Raw genomic sequence first — 20,279 nt, 5'->3', positions numbered from 1 at the left:
TGGGGCTGCACTGACTCTGGATCAGCGAACATTTACAGATCAGTTTGAGCTTGGCTGCCAGGCAGAGTCCACGACAACACTCAGACTCATCCCTCTGGATGCAGAACCAGATGCTTTCTCTCATCAGTTGCCACATCCCTTCACTTGAACCTCAAATACACAAAAATAGCTCAGGGACAGCGTATGAGCTGTGTCTAATGTCCTGAGCTGGCTACTCAGGTCAAGACTCCAAGTCATGCCCCCTCTTACTGCTGCCAGGGGTGCCCTGTGAAAGACACTGCCTAAACCAGCAACATCACATAGAGATGGGGAAAGGAAAAATCAGTCAAGAGTCTTGCCTCTTAACCTGACCTCAGCTTCTAACAACTGGCATTTTAGAACAGAAAAAGAAAACGTTCTGCTGAACTTAGATGTAATCATCAAACCAAATGTTTGTGTTGAGCACAGATGCTTGGAAAGAAAGAGGGAAAAATGAAAACAYGAAAATCTATGCTGGCTGGAACCAAAATAGGCAATCATCTTCCTATTAACTCGATTGATGTTTCATAGGATGTGTCCTCACATAACATCAGCTACATATTTTTCTCATTCCAAAGAAATTACAAATTCCTTCAAACTGCCCACTCATTAAAATAGCAAAGGCATTGCATTTTTAGCAAGAACTGTCTGTGTTTGCAGAGAAATCCCACTGAAATTTAGATATTYGAATCTTACTCCGGGTATCTCCAGAGCACACAAATTCCTGAAGTGTTTCATTGTGGTATGAAGCTCAGTGCTTTGCATCTTCAGGAAATCTTACAGCAGGGTTACTGCCGGGTTAATGAACGAGCACATGGTGTGCACAGAGATTGATAAACAGGCTGATATCCGCCAGCACATTWCTGAGCATTTCTTTCACCTCTGTCCCTGCAGACCCTTTCATGTTTCTACTCCGTGGGTGCAACTCTGCACGTGTGGAGATCCCACACAACAGATGCTCACGGGGRTGTGTACAAACCTCAGCTCATAAATGTTACGCAACCTCAGAGTGAGGCAATGGGACTCTTCTGCCTTAGCCAAGTGCTGGTAGAAGCAGAGCACTCAGGTTTTTCACACCCTAAGTAGTTTTTCCCATGTGCCTGCATGCGTGCTGGCATACACATTTGCAGGTGTGCACCTGCACAGGCACACATCAGCCTTTGTGTCCAGAGCCTGTTCTTTTGTAAAAACGGGGACCACCAATTCTCTGTAGGGTTGTCAGAGAGACCCAGCACAGGGGGAAAGAGGGGTGAGAGTGGCTSTGCCTGTGACACTGTGATTTCTGCCATCAGGCCTGCTCACCACCTGGAGTTTCGGGAATTTACACGATTTGGAGGCTGGGGATAGTTTATGCAACCAGAAGTAAATCCAGCTTTATAAAAGGTCTGTGATGTGTGGAGCTGGCACCCACAGGGGCCCTGGAGAAGTGGCTGGGGGGAGGGGAGCCAGCCTACTTCTCAAGAATACATCAAGCCCTTGAGGAAGCAGAGTGTGCCATGTTTGAAGATGCAAAGATAATCACAGTGCTGGGAACCGTCTTGTGTAGCGGAGGAAGCCAAACAACAAGAGGAAAGCAGCGTATGCTCGTGATTTCGCACAGGAAGCTAGCAGCACCTCCTGCCAAAGCGAGATAAGAAAACTCCCATGGCCTATTCTGGACAAGGCTGTGCTGATCAACCTTCGCTTCACACTGTCCTCACTCCACTCTGTGGCCCGCTCCCTTTCCTAATGAGTTTCAGAGCCCTCACCTCTATTAGCAAGCAGCATGCCAAGCACAATAGTGCGGTGTATTTATAACTATCAGCAGGGAAAAGTTTCCAGGGTAAGAGTGTACTTCATGTCATCTTGATGTATTTCACTGAAATCAAACTACAAACCAGCTCCAAGCTGAGGTCCTGAGCTACTCCTGAAGCTACTGCTCTCAGAAGAAAAGCTGTTCAGTGATTTATAGCAGAGCGTAAATCAGGGAGCTGAGGTAAGCAATTGGTCCAATTATTCACAGGATGATTTGACTCTGAGTATGACAGTCAGCTCCGATTGAAAGCCCCAGACCCAAACTGTCCAGACACATCTCCCACATCCCAAAGACTGCAGTTTTCAGTTCAAGCAGTGCAGCAACAAATACCAGTGAAAGAGCCTTAATCCACAGATCAGCTGGAAAATTACTCATCTTCTTTCTCCTTGTCTGCCCAGCTCCTCCCTCCCAAGCCCGCCTGTGTGATTCCAGAGGCCATTGCAATCATTACCTCGTGCAACATCTCATTCAACTCTCTGAGCATTCCTCTTGGCAAAGCCCCTGGCAGCCTCATTCACACTCTCATCACTGGGGTAGTATTTGCTGGGAGAGACAGGAAGCCATCCTGTCACCAGCAGTGCCCATTTGTTRGAGTGATTAATGGCAGTCACCATACTTTTCTCAGCATCTATCCTTTTCTTTTAGGGCAGCAATTGCTAGCAGCATCTGGGTAATGTTACTGCAAATTCAAATTGGGCTGACTCACATCGTTCAAAAAGCAATGGTGATGACATAAACGTTAAGACAGGAACTCTGGAAATTCCTGGAATTGTAAAGAATACATAGGAACTGTTTTTCATTTGGAAGTTCCCAAAAAAGTCTGAATGACATGGGCCATGCCTGTTCTGTGCCTCAGCGTCCAGTGCCACATGATTGGTAAGCAGAGCTGGAGGACCCACGTGTCCTTRGGAATTCTGAGTCAATTTGAAGCAGGAAACAGAGGAAAAATAGTAGTGGTGAGCATGTACAGTTTGTAAAAGGTGTTTTATGGGTGTGGGGGCAAGGAGAATGTGTGCTGTCTCCCCGCCAGCTTTGTCTATGCATGTGATTCCATGATTCTAAGAAGCCATGATCCAGGTGTTCCTGCCCCAAGTCAAAACCAATCAGAGGTTGAAATACTGGCCCCACAGCTGCARCTGGGAACTCATCCCAAGTACCTTCCCTAATATGCAGATTAGTGGGGCCAGGAGGAAATCTGCAAGGGGTAGGAACTGGGTATATTTTACGTGGTATATTGTTTATTTGTTTACTTGCATTTATTTAGGAGCTTAGCAAGGAATGCCAAACACGGAATCCTAATGGAAGTGGTGCAGGTTCCTCCACTACAAGTCTCCTCCTCCTCTCTGCTTCCGCTGTCACTGTTCCCTGCAGTTTCCCATGGCAGTGCCAACCCTTGCCCAGGAGCAGATGGGACATTACCAGCCCATCTCGCTTCAGACACATTCATGGCTCTGAGAGTGCAACAACAACACTCCTCTGTCTCCAGTGTGCGTGAAGCTTGTGATCAAAGACACCATGCCGAGAAATTATTCACTGACAAGCTGTGGATCAGCTTGATTTCTAAGGGCCCTCCTTTGATAGCTACACATTGCCTTTCTTGCTATTATTGACATRCAACCAGATAATAGGATGGTATTTCCCTTTCATGCTCCTCCTTCCTATACATCATGGCTTGCTGTTAACTATTCCAGTTTGCCAYCTGGAAAGCTGATTGATCTGAGCCATCTCAAAAGAAGCAGTGAGATCAGCAACAATCTTAGCTACCCCAGCTTTCAGTACTTCATCACCCCACACTCAGATTTCCAAAGGAAAAAATCACTTCTATAACTGGACACCTGAGCACCCTGCAATACCAGTTAGTCACCAAAAAAATGCAAATGATTGAGGTTGAGAGTTACCAGAAAACCATTTTGCTTCCAACTTTTTTGCCAGTGTTTGAGACCGCTGGCTGCTAGGGAATATACCAACATTTGAAAACCATTTTTCAGGTGGCTACACACGATGAGGTTACCTGAAATTTTCTCACCTTGCCTTATSAAAAAATTATATTTTGCTTCTTGACCCTTAATTTTCTCCTTCACACTGCTTAACATTCTTCATGGACACAGAATACCATCATAGTTCAGCCAAACCCACCTGCCTTCCTTGTATGCATCTCTTTCCTCCTTTACYAGACTGGAATGACTCTCATCTCCCATGAAGTCACTGTGATTCAGCCTCCACTTTCTCTGTCCAAAAGCAACAATCATGTCCTCCACAGAGGAGCAGAATGTTGACTGTAACTACAGAATTGTCACMTGAGATTTCCACAATCACACAGAATTTCTTTCAAGGAAAAAAGTGTTTGATTTTGAGAGTCTGTAGAAGTGCATGGAAAGTGTCTTGCAATTTCATTGGTCAGAATCCTAAAGAGAAAGTCCACAAAGCCTTCTAAATACMATGTCCACTCTTGCACTCCATTTTCTTTGTATTTCCAATTTATGTTCCCTACAAATAAAGTCCAAGATATTGTTCAGATCCTTAGAGTTTAGAGTAAGTTATTCTCCTTGCGCAAGTCACTTCTAATAGCTCACAGAATTTTTAGACATAGTTTTTCATCTATAATATTCCAAGATCCATGTATCCACAGTGCCTTCCTTCTCAGAATGCCCAAATTCYCTTTCTTTCCTTTGCTGTCCCAGCTGGATCCTCTTGGTTCTAGAAAGTAGTAACCCTTTAGTAGCCTGTTTACACAGTCTTTCATACTGCCCGTCTTGCTGACAAGCTTGAAGCACAACTCTCACCATTCMCTTTTCCCAGTGATTAACAAAGGAGATGGAGGAACTGTTGATCCACTGAGGTTGTGTTTTTGAAGATGATTTGTTTTCAACTTCTGTTTGAGTAGGGGTCTGGGAGCAGCTCTGGGCTGACTGGAGTGAGGGACTGAAGCACAGGCATAAAACAAGGAAGGGATGAGAAAGAATGGRGGGAAACATTTTGAAGGAGAGAGGGGAGTTGATTAGAGAGAAAACAGGAAGAAAAWATACTGACAGACAGGGATGTAAGACTAAGGATCCATCTACCCCATATCCTGGCCCAACAATGAACATGTGCAGATGGTTGGGGATGAGTAAGAGCACCACTAACTTCAGATATTTCCTCTTAATACTCCCCCAGCCACCAATTATTATCAGCTCAGCAACTTCCCACMATATAAGCTGTTTCTACACTTCTCTTCCAAGACTTTATGCAAATTTTTCAAGCTCCCAAAATCCTCTGGCAAGGAGTTTCACAGATATGCTATCCACTGCACAAGGAGTTATATCCTTTTCCTGTTCTGAATTCTGCTCCTCCTGATGGCCCCTACTTCTTGAACTGGGAAAGACATACACAACTGATTTTGTGTATCCTTCACGAGTCTGTAGGTGTCTATCCTGTAGCTCCCAAGTCACCTCTTTTTTGGTCTGCAAGAGTCTTGACCTCCCTCCTCACTCATCCTTCACACATTCCTCTCATTCCCTGAAATTCCTTTGACCCTTTTGGATGCTGTTCCTGGTGTGTCTTCTGGTTTGGCTGCATCCTTTGAAGTGCAGGGATCAGAAATGCTCAGARTATAAAATATGTCAGTAATTTTTAGATCTGTGGAGTTATCATGGTATTCTTTATTTAGGTCTTTTTTTCTGTCCTGGTAACTCCTATCAGTTGATTTTCTTTTTGAGCTGCTTATGATAGTGTTYACTTTCAAAAACCCATCTATGACAACACTCAGATCCCTCTTTGTAGTAGCAATAATCAGCCAACAGCTTTTTAACATGTATTTTGCATACAAAAGCAAGATTTTTTTCCTATGTATATCATGCACATTTATCTCCAGTGAATTTCACCTGCCTCTTTTTCACTCAGACACCCAGAYCCATAGAGTTCTGCATTACTTTGCAGTCAGCCCCTCATCCTTAAAAATCTGAATAACTTGGCATCATCCACAAACTCTGTCACCTCCTCACCACCTTTTCCAGGTTATTTCTGAACATGTTGACAAGCACAGACCCCAGCACCAGCTCCTGAAAAACTTCACTGATCCCCTCCCTACGCTGCAAGAACTGCTTGTTCCCTCTTTAACCTCTGCTTTCTATTTTTTAACTGAACTTTTTTTCTGAGCACGATCCTGCCTCACATGCCGTGTCTGTTCAAAGYCTTCTGCAAAGGCTTGTTGAAAGGCACACACATAAAAGGAAAGAGGATGCTAACTAGAGTTTGTATATTTTTGTAAAAGGTGTACTTACTCCAGTAATAGTACTCCATTCATAATCACTGCTAGGCATACACAGAGTTTGACCTGGTGCCTTCCTTTGGCCAGGAGCCCCTGCTAGTGCAGGAGCAGCTTTCTGGGACGCCCCACTGGCTCGGACACCGCCGGCGTGCGGGGCCTCGCTCACGTCGTGCAGTCCCCACACACAGCCTGTCACACACTTTATTTCCTATGGGCTGGGTCATGGGCTGCAAAAGATCAAGCAGAAATGTCCCACCATATACGTGACCCTTAGGTGTTTTTCCCTGAGGCTGGGTGTCAGACTGCACATAGTAAAGCCAAGAGACCACCCTGTGAAAGCAGCAAGAAGAAAAAAAAAGAAACTTGGAAAAAATAAAAGGGAAAGCAAGTGAAAAAAATCCAACATAGGCGTGTGAGAATAAAAGTGTGATACCAAGCCGTGCATCCCTGACCATCTGGATCTTGCTGWAGTTCTTACGTTTGAAGTTTGATCAATGACAAATTAAAAAGTATAATRCTTCTTGTTTTAATTTTATTTTWAAATTTGATTTAAAGTGATTTGGAATCTAGCAATATTGGAATGTGAAAGCTTAAAGTTCTGATTCAGCTAAGACCCATAATAAAGTGATTTGTAGCTTGCAAAATAAATTCATCAGTGTTTAACCCTGAGGACAGATGTAAAGCATGTATTTGTGTAAAGCATGTATTTGTCAAGCTTATGTAACCATATGTATGTGCCAGATCTGATTCAAACAGCATTTTGCAAGCAAAATAYTAAAAATTATTTTAAAATTTCATAATATTGACTGAAAACAAGGATACAACTCTACTCAGAGGAAAGAATGTGTTCACAAGCAATGTGTTTTTGGCTTCCAATGGAAATGCAGAGTGAGATATTTCTGCATATTGCTTATTCAGGCTAAAGCAGATCAGATGCCGTTTCACTCCTCTCTTTCCTTTGGCTTCAAATTCCCTAAAAGTCCATGCTGCTGCAATGTACACTCATGACAGATCCTCTGCATTTTTTTAAGGTTCTGTAAAAARCCACAGGCTTTGATTTTTATCTTCCCCACCCATAGCAGAATARGGGAATAGCTGTATGATTTTTGGTGTACCCATAAGTACCTTTGCATTACTAGATTGCTGTAAGAAGGTTTTCTTGTAGCACAGGGTGGAAGGCACGAAGGSCACTAGCCAGATCCTCAGCCAGTGTGAATGTAGAGCTGAGAATCCAGCCACATGTCAAATTCAACAAAGGCATTTTAGAACTACCTGTTCGTTAATGGCATCTGACCTACTTAGAGCAGCTCTAAAGACTCAGACTTTCCCTTCCTGAAAATAGAAGGTGGCATGGGGAAGAAAACCAGTCGCTGTGGACAAACTAATGGGCATCATTGTTTGCAGTCATCCAACAATTAAATTTGGGTGGTTCAGTACATTCCTAATTAAGTACAATTAACATTTGTTCTTTACTTGTTAATTTTACATACCTCACTGATGTTCCAAATCTGGTTTCCCCTGATCAACTATCCAAGCACATCCTAATGATTCTGCCTTTCAATCCCTTATTAATACACTGACATAAACAATGCAGAAATGCAATTAGACTGCTATGCACACATGGCCTGCCTCCTCTTKCACTGAAGCAGCCGGGAGTCTGGCMATGCACTGTCATTGTGATAGTTTCAGTCTTTCTGTATCTCTGCAGAAGTTTCAAGGAAAGTTTTTCCCCCCAGACACTTCACGTATTCAGCCCTTCATCTCCAATCCCACCTTTAGGTGGTTTTACCAACTAGAAGAGCTCCTATCTTGACACTGCAGGCAGTAGGGCAGAGAACCTTGTAGCAGTTTTCCCAAAGACTTCATTTTTGTAAGCAACTCCATAATACTGTTACATTTCTCTCTCCCTCAAGCAAACACACACAGAGGAAAAAAAAAACAAACCAAAACCAAACAAACAAACAAACAAAAAAACAAAACCAAAAAAACCCAAAAACCAAAAAAAGCACAGACTGATATGATGGCAGGGCTTTAAAATAACAATATAGCATTCAGTTTGAGGCTAAACAGAACTGATAGYTCAAGGAGGGAGGCAGCAAGGTGATGGGAGAGTTGGAAGAACACCTGAATTTCAGTGCTTTTCTGTTTGCAGTTTCTGAAGGGCCGATCAGTCAAAGCTTTGGCAGAGGTTGAAGGTCTCTCTTGAACTGCCCACACAGAAATGTCCAGGGAGAGAAACTGGCTCCAAACAGCACAGCACAACTGCTGATCAAACCAGTGCTTCCAGTGAGCAAGAGCGGCATGTCTTTCTTGGCAATCTCTGCCAGGCCAGCTTAAGATAAACAAAAATCTGCTGAAGTGATTCAGGTCAAGAACCATTARCATCAAGCACGTTCCTGGCATGTAGAGGCTTGCTCTGCAGCCTCAGAATGGATCTGTTTCACGTGGCTCCCAGTGTGTCTGGCTCTGGAGACTCTCAGCAAGCTCTGCTGCTGTCTGCCCACATACACCTCTGCTGACAACCCAGCCTGAGACCAAACCAGGCCAGAAGAAACAGCTCCTGAGTGGTAGAAAAGAGGCCAAGGAGGTTGCTGGGCCCTTCARGACAAGTGCCACACTGGGCTGTCCTCTTCGATATCCACTGAACACCTGGGTCTGCCCAGCCTGGGAATGTGTCTGCTGCAGAGCAGCAGCATATAYTGCAATAACAGTGCCCTGGAAAAGCAGCGTCTCAATCATTTAGGAAAGACTAGTATTTCTTTTTCTAATGACCTCTAATTTTATTTTTCATTATGTCTTCCACTGTCTTTTGGTTTTCATCTCTAAATTTAATAGCACTCCATAAGCTTTAAAAAAAAACCCCAGAACGTTGCTTCTTGCCCCAGACAGCTTTCCTTGACTCTTCTATGTTTCCTTGCTGTGGTGAACATCAGAAGAGAATCTTTCCACCTACCTATGTAATTATCCAGCTAGCTAACTGAAGGTTGATTAATGGCAAGGGTTGTTTTAAGCAAARTAATTGTAACAGAAAATAAAGAACAGGGAATTTTTAATGATGTTGGTCTTTCCACATTTCAAAAATTCACATTTGTTGAGCAATTCTACCACTTTTTTTTATTATTTTTTAATTTGCTATGAGGAAACTATGGMAATTATTTTATTTGCTCAGTCTCCTGTTACTGGCTTGAGTGAAGTAGAGAGAAGTTATGCAAATTTATTGTATCAATCACAAAGCATTAAACTATACGTGCATTTAAAAGCAATGGAATTCATTGAGGTTATTTTAGATTTTTGTGACTGAAATACAGTCTGGAAAATAAATTGAAAGAAGTATCCACAAAACCCAATGGCTGCTAGCCATAGGYAACTGTACTTCAAATGTAAAAACATCTAACTTAGGCACTTGATGTTATTCCCTGGCTTGCAGTGACAGTACTCTAATGGTGTGAGGTTCAACACATATATAAATAATGGAGAAAAGAGATCTTGGAGCCAAGAGTGCACTGTAAGGTCCTCCCAGCAACAGCATCTTTTCACTCTGAGTGCATGCTCTGTCCTGTGACATGGGACTCAGACATTTCCTGAGAATGCCTGCTATTGTTACAGCACACTGTGAAGGATAACCTGGGGGGGGTTTATTGAGTAAAAGTTCAAGGTACATCTGTGTACAGAAAGAAGCACTTCTTCACCACAAATAGAGMAACATTTTAGTATTGGAAACCTAAAATGGGGCAGATAAATTAAAAAAAAAATGCTGTAATGGCAGAACAAGATATGTTCTTCATCTGCTGAACAAGATACATGCACCTKAAATCTGTTGTTTAGGAAAACCTCCCCTCACACAAAGAAGGAAGTAAAATGAAATAGATGGGATTAAAGGGTTTTCCAGTTCTTCAGGGAGAACACCTGAACCTGCATAGACATCAGCCTGAGCAAGGTATGCCAGCTGCTGAGTACTCCACTCTGCTCCCTTCCTGGAGCAGGAGACAAAATGTAATTACTCAGGTATTTCTGCCTTTCTGCAATAATTAATTGTTATATTATTCAGAGGGAATCATTCCACTCCTTTTAGGCASAGCATTAAAAATGGTGTCCTCCAGATTACTTTTTCAGTGAGTACTTAAAGGAGAAGGAAGGGGAGAGGATTAAAGGGAATCATCGCGGAACAATTATGAAGGTAATTTGGAAGCCAGGCTGGAAACAACCTTGTAACAGAGCCAATAGCTGACTCAAATTGTTACATTTCTCCTTTGATCACCTGCTCGAACACACTCCTAATTAGCATTTAATGGAGTCTACAGTTTAGCACATTACTGAGCACCTGCATGCAGATGTCAATTCATCTTTCTGATGACACTCTGCCGCACTTGGCTAACAGGAGGAAATATCTGACAACTGATGAGCACTGCCTTGACTCCCAAGGAAGAACCAACTGTTTCCTCAGCACTGCAGTGGATTTCAGTCCAAAGTACTCAGGATTGTATAAACTCTTGAAAGGAACTGAAATTTTCATATATGTTTTTCTCAAGGTTTCTCTAGTTAAAAGATCTTGTGGTTTCTCTTCTCTTACATCTATTAGCAAAAACAWATTTAGCAACTTGTCCTTCAAAGGTAACGTACCAAACAGAGGAAATGCAGCCCCTCACCTGTCCTTGAAATAGAGAATTTCAGGTAATACCTTTTCCAGCAATAGGAGAGATTGCTAGTGGCACCTCTTGGTGAAAGGGCACAGAAAGACAGTCATAAGCATAATCCCAAAGACATAGTGGGAGAAATAATGTGCGCTTCCAGGAAGTGCTGACCACTCCCTCACTGATATCAAAGCACTTGCAAGCACCCTTAGTTTGAGATGTTTAGTATTGAGACCCTTAGTGTTGAGATGTCTTGTTTAGTTGAATTAYGTGTCTCGTACCGTGCAGTTAAGCTTGTGTTTAAATATTTGCTTGGATTGGCATTAAGTCCCAATTCTAAGAAAGCATTTAAAAAGTGAAATCCTATAGAATGTGATTATTCTTCAACYGATACTGAGAAAATTTTGTTCCTTAAACTTCTGTTAGGTTTTTAAGTATCTTCATTGGGCTGTGATCCAAATACCTTGCCTGTTTGAGCCCTCCAACAGCAATTTAGTGATAAAGCCATTGTGGAGGATGAGTGTTAATCATTACATTTGTGTCAGATTTCATGATGCAGGAAGAGCTTTGGATAAGTGAGTCAACACAAACTCATAATTATAAGACATAGGGTTCAAAGTAAAACTAAAATGTTAGAGAGGGTTAGTTAAGCACCACATCAGCATCTAGTAAGCTTGCATGGTGCCATTTATACTTCACCCTGCTTAAATACCATCTAGAGAATGCTGGRCACATTTTGCTTGCTGAACTGAATCTATTACTAAACATATCACAGGACAGRTCTGACCACTATAATGGATAAGGTTTTCAAGATGTTTTCTGTTAATTCCAAAAGAAGCCACTAATGGGAGCCAGTGTGCACGAAGAAATGCATGGAGGAAAACTTCTCCATGTGAAAGYGTGTGAACTTTGCAAGACATTGTCTGCAAGACTTCTCTCATGAAAACGAAAAAGCAATTATTGACAAATATTACATGCATGAATAGTAGTAAACTGTAAATAAACCCAAATAGCAATACCAAATAACAACTCTGCCCTCCATTTTCAAATAACAACGGAGAAAAAATTGCATAGTGARTACATATCCACTGAAGAAAAATAAGTAGACAAACTTTATGAGCTAAGCAATGTTTACAGCAAGCTTTATGCTTGCAATAATAAAAAACAATTAAGTGTAATAGTAACAGAAGACATGCTAAATAAAAGTAAAGAAGTTGTCTTACCTTGTTTTTGAATGGTTTTGTTTACAGGGATACCACAACCATGTAATTTTAGGTGGAGGAATACCATATACAGTACATGTCAGCACTTGTTTGCTGCCTAATGGATGCAGATTGGGATCTGGGAACGATGATACAGCCTTTTCGTATATCTGGGGTTTCACTGGAAAGGGTGAAAATTGGAAAGCAGTTAAAACTAGCTTATTTCCAATGTGTTCCATGATTACAAAAATACTACATTCCTGCCGTATGAGTAACAAGAAAAATCCCCAGGAGAACAAAGAAAACCAGYGGTCCTAAGTCAAGTCAGACAAGTGGTTAGTAACACACATTTAAATCATCAGAAACAAGTATGTGGCTGTGGAAGACAGAACCACTTCTAATGAAAACCAGCATCCATCTTCTGATTCAAAGATGGGTCTCTCACTCTACATGTGAGGCCTGGATCTGGGTCCATGAAGTCAGTAAGAAAACCCACAGCAACCTGATGTGTGCAAGGTCGGTGACAATCCACCTCAAAGAAAACTGAGTGTTTATATGTTCAGGAGAAGCATGGGGAACATGCTGCAAACTTACCATTTACCGTAAGAGTGACTGTAAGATTCTTTGACAAGTTCCACTGTGGAATTCTCAATATTATGGTGTAGTTTCCAGCATCCTCCTCAGCAACGTCCTTGATGACTAAGGAATAGTCTTTGATGATGTACCGGGCACATTTTTCAGCAGCAGGTAGCCCATCTTTTAACCTGTTTAATGGAATTCCAGAAGTCAAAATTCTGAAAAAGATTTTTGCTTAAACCTATGTTACTTCATTCCACAACATTTCTTAGTCATTGGGAAAGGACTGAATCTACAGTCTGAGATTCTGTTTACCAGACACTTGTCGTTTCCCTTCAAATAAGATTGCTAATATTTGTAAAMCACTTCAGAGAATACTATTCTATATATTAAAATTAATAAGAATCTGACAGGGCTCTGTGTTATTTGAGAGTTGCTGAAAATTGTAACTCTGTCTCTGAAGATCCCAGTTGTCCATGGCTGTGGGTGCCATTCAGTCTGAAAAACAACMATTTTGACTGAGGGTCGATCACAGAAATAAAGGTTGCATCATCTTGCACTGGCCATTTCTCTGTGACCTCAGAATACATCCTGGGACAAAGTATTACAGTAGCCTAAGCACAGCTGTGATTTTAGGAAGAGGAAGAATAAGTAGATTAGATAAGCACTTAAGAATCAGATCTCCTTCTATCAACTGAATGTTTTTTAAGATAACAGAAAATCAGCATAGAAAGCACTAACTGTTGCTCACACACAGATTCCTAAAGCAAAACATTTTTCTTCRAAGTCTAAAATAGAGTGTAAAGCATATTTTAACAAGTTGGAAGAAGGTTAAGATGATGTTAGTAGAAGGGTGCATCTGAGATTCATTATGATGATGGACTTGACCTCAATGATTCACGGATTTTGCTGTACTTATAAGTACTTTCGAGTAAGTACTTACAGAAACTTACTCTCACTAATACTAAAATTTGGTCAAAGGAGTAACGGATTTAGGCATTTCACTGAATCTGTGTTTTACAGAACCACAGAGCAGCTGCAGCTGAAAGAGCCTTTGGAGATCATCCAGTCTAATGYCCTATACAAAGCAAGGTCAGAAGGTTGCCCAAGACCATTTCAGTATAGTTTTGAGTATCTCCAAGGTTGGAGAYTCYACTACCACTCTGGACTACTTGTTCCATTGTTTGACCAACCTCAATTATAAACTATAAAATTTTAAAAGCTTGTTATAATGTATTGAGGTTTTTTTAGTTCAGGAGTTTTGGACCTATGTGTGTAGTCAATAAGCCCAAAGAGTGGAGAAACAGAAAATGACTGTCATCAGTGCCACACTCACCCCGTAGTTTTCCATGTGGTGCCATAAACATAAGGGGTTTGTAAAATGGAATAACACTTTTGGACCAAAAGTAATTCCTGGCTGTAACATGAACTCCCACTGTTCATCTATATATGGTTCGTTTTCTTAATCACTCTTGTCATAGATCCTTTGTTAATGTGCAATGAATTGAGCCGGTGCTACTGGTGTTTAAAATGGTTCAAACAAAAAAAAACCCCTCAAGATCATGAATAGATAATATTGTTACACATGAAAGTGGCTTGGGTTAGTACAAAAAACTGTTCAAAAGATTTCTTAKCACAATATGCATGAGACAAAATGAATGATCCAGAGAATGCTCTGCTGAAGTAGATCTTTAATCTGCAGATCACTGCAAAATACCAACATTAATTTTTTTTTTTTTTTTGGTCTAACAGTCCATGTCTCTGTGACTCAAGACAATAACTTATTTTAATGAAAACCTTCTTTCCTTTCTCTTACTGTCTGAAAAGCAAGTTCAAGTCTCATACCTAGGTCTGAATGAAGCTGGGTGCAATACTTCAGTCAAGACTGAAGTATTTAGTCAAGACTAAGTCAAGACTCCACAGTCAAGACTGGTGGAGACATTTAGCTGTAGAGCATCCATTGAWTTCAAAAGGAGTCATATCTAACCTAATTGAGGTTCTCAGCTTTAAACTTTCCATATTGCAAAATGGACATAATATCCTCATAAAATGTTAGAACCCCAGGCAACTCTGAAACTTAAAAAAACCCTCCCCAACTGTATTATAAAAAGAGGTTCAGGATGCATATGTGGAAGTAAATGTTGTCCTACCATATAACCTCTGGAGAGGGAAATGCCTTCACTTTCATTGATAAACGATASGATTTTCTTCCAGCTACAGCCTCCAGCGCAGTTTTTCTTCGATGTTTCAAATTAATGAACATTTTATCTTAAACAAAACAAAAAAGTGCTTTGTTTTACTGATTTCCATCCTGCAGAAAGATAGCTCTACTAAAAAAATGTGAATGTAAATAAAAATTTGCTTTAATAATTTTGATGCTCCCACATGTCAACAGCAAGAATAGAGCCTAACCTCCTAGAAATCCATAAAATAGAAAAGAATACCACAAATATACAAGAAACTGAGATGCAGTTCCCAGGGCATGAATCTACTTGGAGAAGAAACACTGTAGCCAAATTCACATTGTGCTCCAGCCAGAAAAAAAGGCACAAAAGATAAAGTGGTCTCTGGTATGTGGGAGGCTGAACTGTGGATGATCAGATGACCTTTTCACTCCTACAGGCCAAGAATCAATGAATGTTCCAAAAGAAAATATTCTGCCAGAGMGGATTTAAGAGACTTTCAGAGAAATAGCAAAGGAAAAGGCAGAAACTTTCTGTATCATTGGTAAACAACTGTTTCATCAAACAAACAAATCTTTGTCACTTCACTGGAATAATCTCAACCTGCTAGAATTCGTTCTTTTCCAGTTGTTCTGGCCCATATCTCCAGCTCTCTGGCAAGYTGATGGCTTTTACCAGAGGCAATAAAACACGAAATTCATACAATACATTGGAAAACATCTCTTTTCCTGCTAACTTGTGCAAAATAAAACATTCAAAGTATGAAAAACGTTTTAGTGTCCTTTTGATAGTACCTATGGTGCAGTATAAGGATGGTGGATATCTATTAAACAAGTGCAATATTTAATCACACCACAGACATTGAAAATAATATGCACAAGACAARTAATTACACAGGTCAAGTTATTAAGATACAGCTCTGATTCTGCAAACCTTTATTCACAGGCTCTTTTTAATATGGGTATCGTGTAGATGGGGCTGCTTATGTGAATACAGGCTGACTGCAGCAGTTCCAGCTTCTCTGACTTTATTTTTAATCTAAAGTCCAGTTTCTGACAGGCTTAGTTTATCCATTTAAGRTATGGGAAGTGGGTATCATGATTCATCCTAGGCTCCCAGTGACTTATTCCAGAGCTCAAATAGAGAAAATGGGCTGAAATACTCTCTAAGAATACCAACAYGGGGTGCTTAGTCCACACTTCAAGATAAGAGAAAAAAGATACACCACTGAAARTATGTAACAAGTCAATATTCTGACCATGAGCCATCCTTTGTAGAGGACACCCTCTGGCTGCTTGCTCTTGAAAAGCAATGGTGCTCCAAAGATCCTGGATAGTTCTAATTGTAACAGGATGTCCCAAAGAAGGTAGCTTCCCAGAGTCCCAAGGCAAAAAAGTCGTAATTCACATACATTTGAAATAATACCAGAAATTTCCAGATTTCAGAGAAGGCCCAGGGAGCCCATAGGGAACTTGATTAAGGGTCATGCTGTAAAACCATATTAAGGATTTGCAGCATCTCCTGTTTGTTTCATTTTTTGAACGGTCTAAGAACTACCTGCTTCATGTAGAGCCAGGGTATTTATTTCTTCTTCATTTATTCATAGGAAGCAATGCATAAGTACCACAGAAGAGGAAGTGGAATTCCTCTATTCAAATTCAGCTAGTACTACCTGCTTTTTTTGCCCAAACTATACTTTTCCTGATTGCATCTGCTGGAACTGACTGAAGATAGTGACATCACAGTATTTAGCAGTCGAAAGGGATCAAATTGAACATTAGCATGCTTATTGCCAGCAGTTCAAAACAGTCACTCAGTCTGGAAGAAATGACACCTGTTTTCCCTCCTGGAGTCTCTCCCTTCCTCATTTCCCTTTTTCTGCCCTTGCTGAAAGTGCTAGGGCAGAAATTCACTCCCACTTTGTGTCATGATGTAAAAGTCTCACGTGACTGACCCTGGCATGTGAGCTTTGAATGTTCTACAAATCTTCACCACTTCTTACCATAAACAATGACTGTTGTGTTCACGGCCTTGATCGATGGCCCGCTCTTCACGTGGCAGGTGTACTGGCCTTTGTCAATGTCTCGCACTCTGTCGACCACRAGGATGCTGTAAAAAACGTTGGCCTCTGCATTCTTCTGGTCAATGCGTTGCATCACAGAACCCCTTTTCCTTGTCTAAAAAAGCAAAAGAAATGAACAAGAAAGAGCTTAGTCAAACCAATTTTCATTAGTATTAAGATTTTTATTTTACTGTACTGCCACCATAACTTAATAAAAGAGTCCCAGCCTTGGTACAGCACAGAAAAGTGAAAGATGTTTAACATTTCCAGAGGGTCAACAATGAAAAATATAAGCAACATTACAGGACAATTTATAGCTGTCTTCACCCAAGTTGTCATAGCACCCAAACTAATACTATCCAGGGGAAAATCCTCCATTTTGTCCAGCCTGTTAATTCAACTTGCCCAGCTCCCCACTGCCATTGTCCAGCACTGCCCCTAAAAATCCTTGAAGCCGTGATATGCAGAGCAGCACATACTTTGGTGCCCGGATTCAGTGCCATAGGAAGCAGACACATAGAAGAAAAGGACATTAACACAAGGAGGGGAGAATTCTGGAAACGCTACAGACGGAAAAGGGACTAGATTTGGCAAGGGAATTGCAGGGTGGAACTGAAGATAATGCGACTCTGAGGAGTTATTTCCTGCAACTCCCCCTCAGCATTTGGCCTCAAAGTTTATTTAACCCAGGACATTGTTGATGTCTTATAAACACTGAGCACCCTTCAGTTACCATACAAACAAAAACAAAACATAATTTCACAAGTGTGGTGCCTAGATAGGGCTTGGTAGAGCAGCAATAAGCAATATATTTGGAGCACTTCTTGTTGCTAAGTTGTTTATTTCTGAGGTGAAAAAATGCCAGGGAAAATAGCTACAGTAAGCAATAAACAGTTGCATTAATCTTCCCTATATAATGCAATCATAATTTCAGCCTGTGATTAGATACAATRAGTGACATAATAAATGATCTTGACTTCAATCACCGACATAAATCAAACTGACATGAAAGGAATGGGAGTTGTAAACCTTAAGCTAATGTCAAATTTCTTATCAGTTTTACACGGACTCCCTGGCAGTTATTCTGTAAGTGACAAATATTTATGAGGATGCTCCCAATGTGGGAGGTGGAGAAGCACATTCAAGATCACTCCTGTAGTTGTCAAAACAAGACGATTGTTCATGTGACACTTAACAAATGAGATTTTGGCTAGTTAAATCAAAATACCTTTTCTGAACATGCTCGAATCGGGTGCCTGACTGTCTGCCAGTCTTTGAAATGAATGTGTTGAGAAGACAGCCTCACTGAAAACTTTTTTGTCTCAATAGAGAGCCCCTGCCTGGGACAGGGTGATAAATTTCTCTTGCTTCACCCGGTTGAAAAGAAKCTCCCAGAGATGAAACAATTCTAGCGTTTGCTCGTGGTTATGCAATATAATCAGAGCACATTGTGTAAACATGTTTACTTATGAAATTAGGCATCAGAAAGAAAAAGAAGAGACCTTAAGAGACATGTCAGCAAGGGTCAGAATGATGGAATGCAAACAACAGCAAGCATTCTGCAGTAGAATTCCTCCTGGGATGTTAGWTGTAGCATGATCTGTGGGAAACCTCTGGTTTCTCCTTTCCAACCACAGCACTCACCTCTCCAGGGTACGTCCATGTCATCTGCACTCTGGTGTTCCAGGCTGCAGTGACAGTGCAGTTAATTGCTAGGCTGTCCCCCTTCAGCAGTTTGACAAGACGTGGGGTGCTCAACTGAACGTCAAAAATTGTGTTGGCTGCATGAGACAAAGAGGGAGAAAAATCAGTGATGCCAGCAGGGCAGGGTGCCTTCTGAAGGCTGGGGAGCAAAGAATGCCACCTACTTTCTCTATGTGTTAGGTATTTGGTGCTGTACGTGTGCCCATCGATGGTCGTCTCGCAGCTCAGGAGTCCGATGAATTTGTAGGTTGCCTTAGGTATTCTGAAGCCTTTCATGCTGTCCCAGATTATTGTCTTGCCATCAGGAATTAGGGTTTCTCGTGGAATCTAGAAGTGCCAAACACACACCATGAAAACARCTCATCCTCATGTCTACTCTCTAATCAAAGTAGCCTAGCAAAAAGGGATGCAGAAAAGAGCACCCAAAAAACTGCCAATCAATGTAAAAAGGATGACATTTAATGATGCRGGTTCTTCAAGTCACATTTTCATCACAAAATAGAGGAAAAGACTGGGTGAAGAATGCAAATGTTGCATTTGTTTCCAAGATTTCATTATTTATAACAGGATGTAATTTATGACACAGTAGATTGACACTATCATTAGCTTCAGCACTTGGGCTGCTATTCTCTTGGCTCCTGACTGGCAGCTACAGTGCTCATCTCCATGAACCTTTGCAATTAAGTATCCTGCTTTCACCACAGAGAAACAAACACACATCTTTCAATGGAGATGACAAATGTACTTAACTTGCTGTCATTCTGTGGCTTTAATAAATTCCTGCCAGGATTCAATTACATGCATGTCATATTTATATTGACTAAAAGACTTAATAAACAATCAAATAAAATATTGCCATGTGGGGTCACATGTTTTCTTTGTCAGCAGTACAAGTTACATTTTACATCATGATCCTTTGCACTTCAAGCCCTATTTTAATAAGGAATCAAGAACACCCTGAGAAAGTAAAGCATGACATAGCCATTGAAGCTCAGACAAAACYTCTCATTTTAAGGTCACGCTTTTTTGTTATACCTTATTGATGGGATAAATACCACCTTTTGGATAGCACAGAGATCAGACATGAGCACAAAGCTTGGAAGTGACTTTGATAACATCAATTTTTAAGGTAAAAATTAGATACTTTAAAAGATGGCACAGAGCAGTGTTTAAATGAATTTTGGTCTTAAGGAAGGATCCCTGGATCAACTAAGCATCTTGCAGCCCATCACTTCCCACTGTGCAGCAGTCTCTCTATGTCCGTGCAGACAGAAAGAATCTCTTTCTTCCCCTTTCAGCACTCTCCCTCCTGAAGCCAAAGGCAGCATGGGTGGCTGTCACAGGCTGGGGGGAGCATTTATATCTGTCTCCTTCACACATTCTACAGCTTCTGTCTAAACCATGGCACCCTTGATGCTGCCTGCTCAACCTCTGCAGAAAGCCAATCTTGAGACCACATTCGCTCATCTTTTGTCATTTCCTCCAAAATAACTGAGTGCATGATGAATGAAACGAACAATAAATAGAGAGCACAAAATGACGTGGTAGAATTCCTTATCAACAGCTGATAAAATGCTGTAATAAGCATGTAAATCACGGAGGAAGTGCGAGTAGCACACACATGAGTAAAGCCCATTGCACTACAGCCTKCTGGCTACCATTCAGCAATATCTTGGTCCCGAGAGCTCTGTTGCCATTCCTGTTCTAAACAACACAAATTTTCAAACCTTGGTGTAGCTAGTTCACAGTTGTGTTTTCAAGAACTTCAACTGGATTTATCATGCTTTGGTGGAAACCAAGCTGTTTCTGAGAGTACTTCTGTATAGGTTTTCATGCAGAAAGTCAAGTCAGAGCCTTCC

General features: G+C 41.1%; 1 protein-coding gene across 2 annotated transcripts in view; it reads right to left on the bottom strand.

Moving 5' to 3' along the window:
- Positions 1 to 20,279, bottom strand: part of FLT1 (fms related receptor tyrosine kinase 1) — a 108,308-nt gene that overhangs the window by 58,834 nt on the left and 29,195 nt on the right. Inside the window, exons 5-10 of one of the 2 annotated variants that reach the window (XM_057366678.1) lie at positions 18,585 to 18,747; positions 18,361 to 18,497; positions 16,657 to 16,831; positions 14,622 to 14,739; positions 12,490 to 12,659; positions 11,917 to 12,076 (exon numbers count right to left, since the gene is read on the bottom strand). In XM_057366678.1, coding sequence (XP_057222661.1) covers positions 11,917 to 12,076; positions 12,490 to 12,659; positions 14,622 to 14,739; positions 16,657 to 16,831; positions 18,361 to 18,497; positions 18,585 to 18,747 — 923 coding nt within the window. Of the gene's footprint in view, positions 1 to 11,916; positions 12,077 to 12,489; positions 12,660 to 14,621; positions 14,740 to 16,656; positions 16,832 to 18,360; positions 18,498 to 18,584; positions 18,748 to 20,279 lie in introns of those variants that run through there. The other variant, XM_057366677.1, reaches the window with a different exon arrangement.

The sequence above is a fragment of the Malurus melanocephalus genome, unplaced genomic scaffold (assembly GCF_030028575.1).
Source record: "Malurus melanocephalus ecotype Western Australia unplaced genomic scaffold, MMel_1.1 scaffold_70, whole genome shotgun sequence".
Lineage (NCBI taxonomy): Eukaryota > Metazoa > Chordata > Aves > Passeriformes > Maluridae > Malurus > Malurus melanocephalus.
This window is presented reverse-complemented; position numbering and strand designations above follow the sequence as displayed.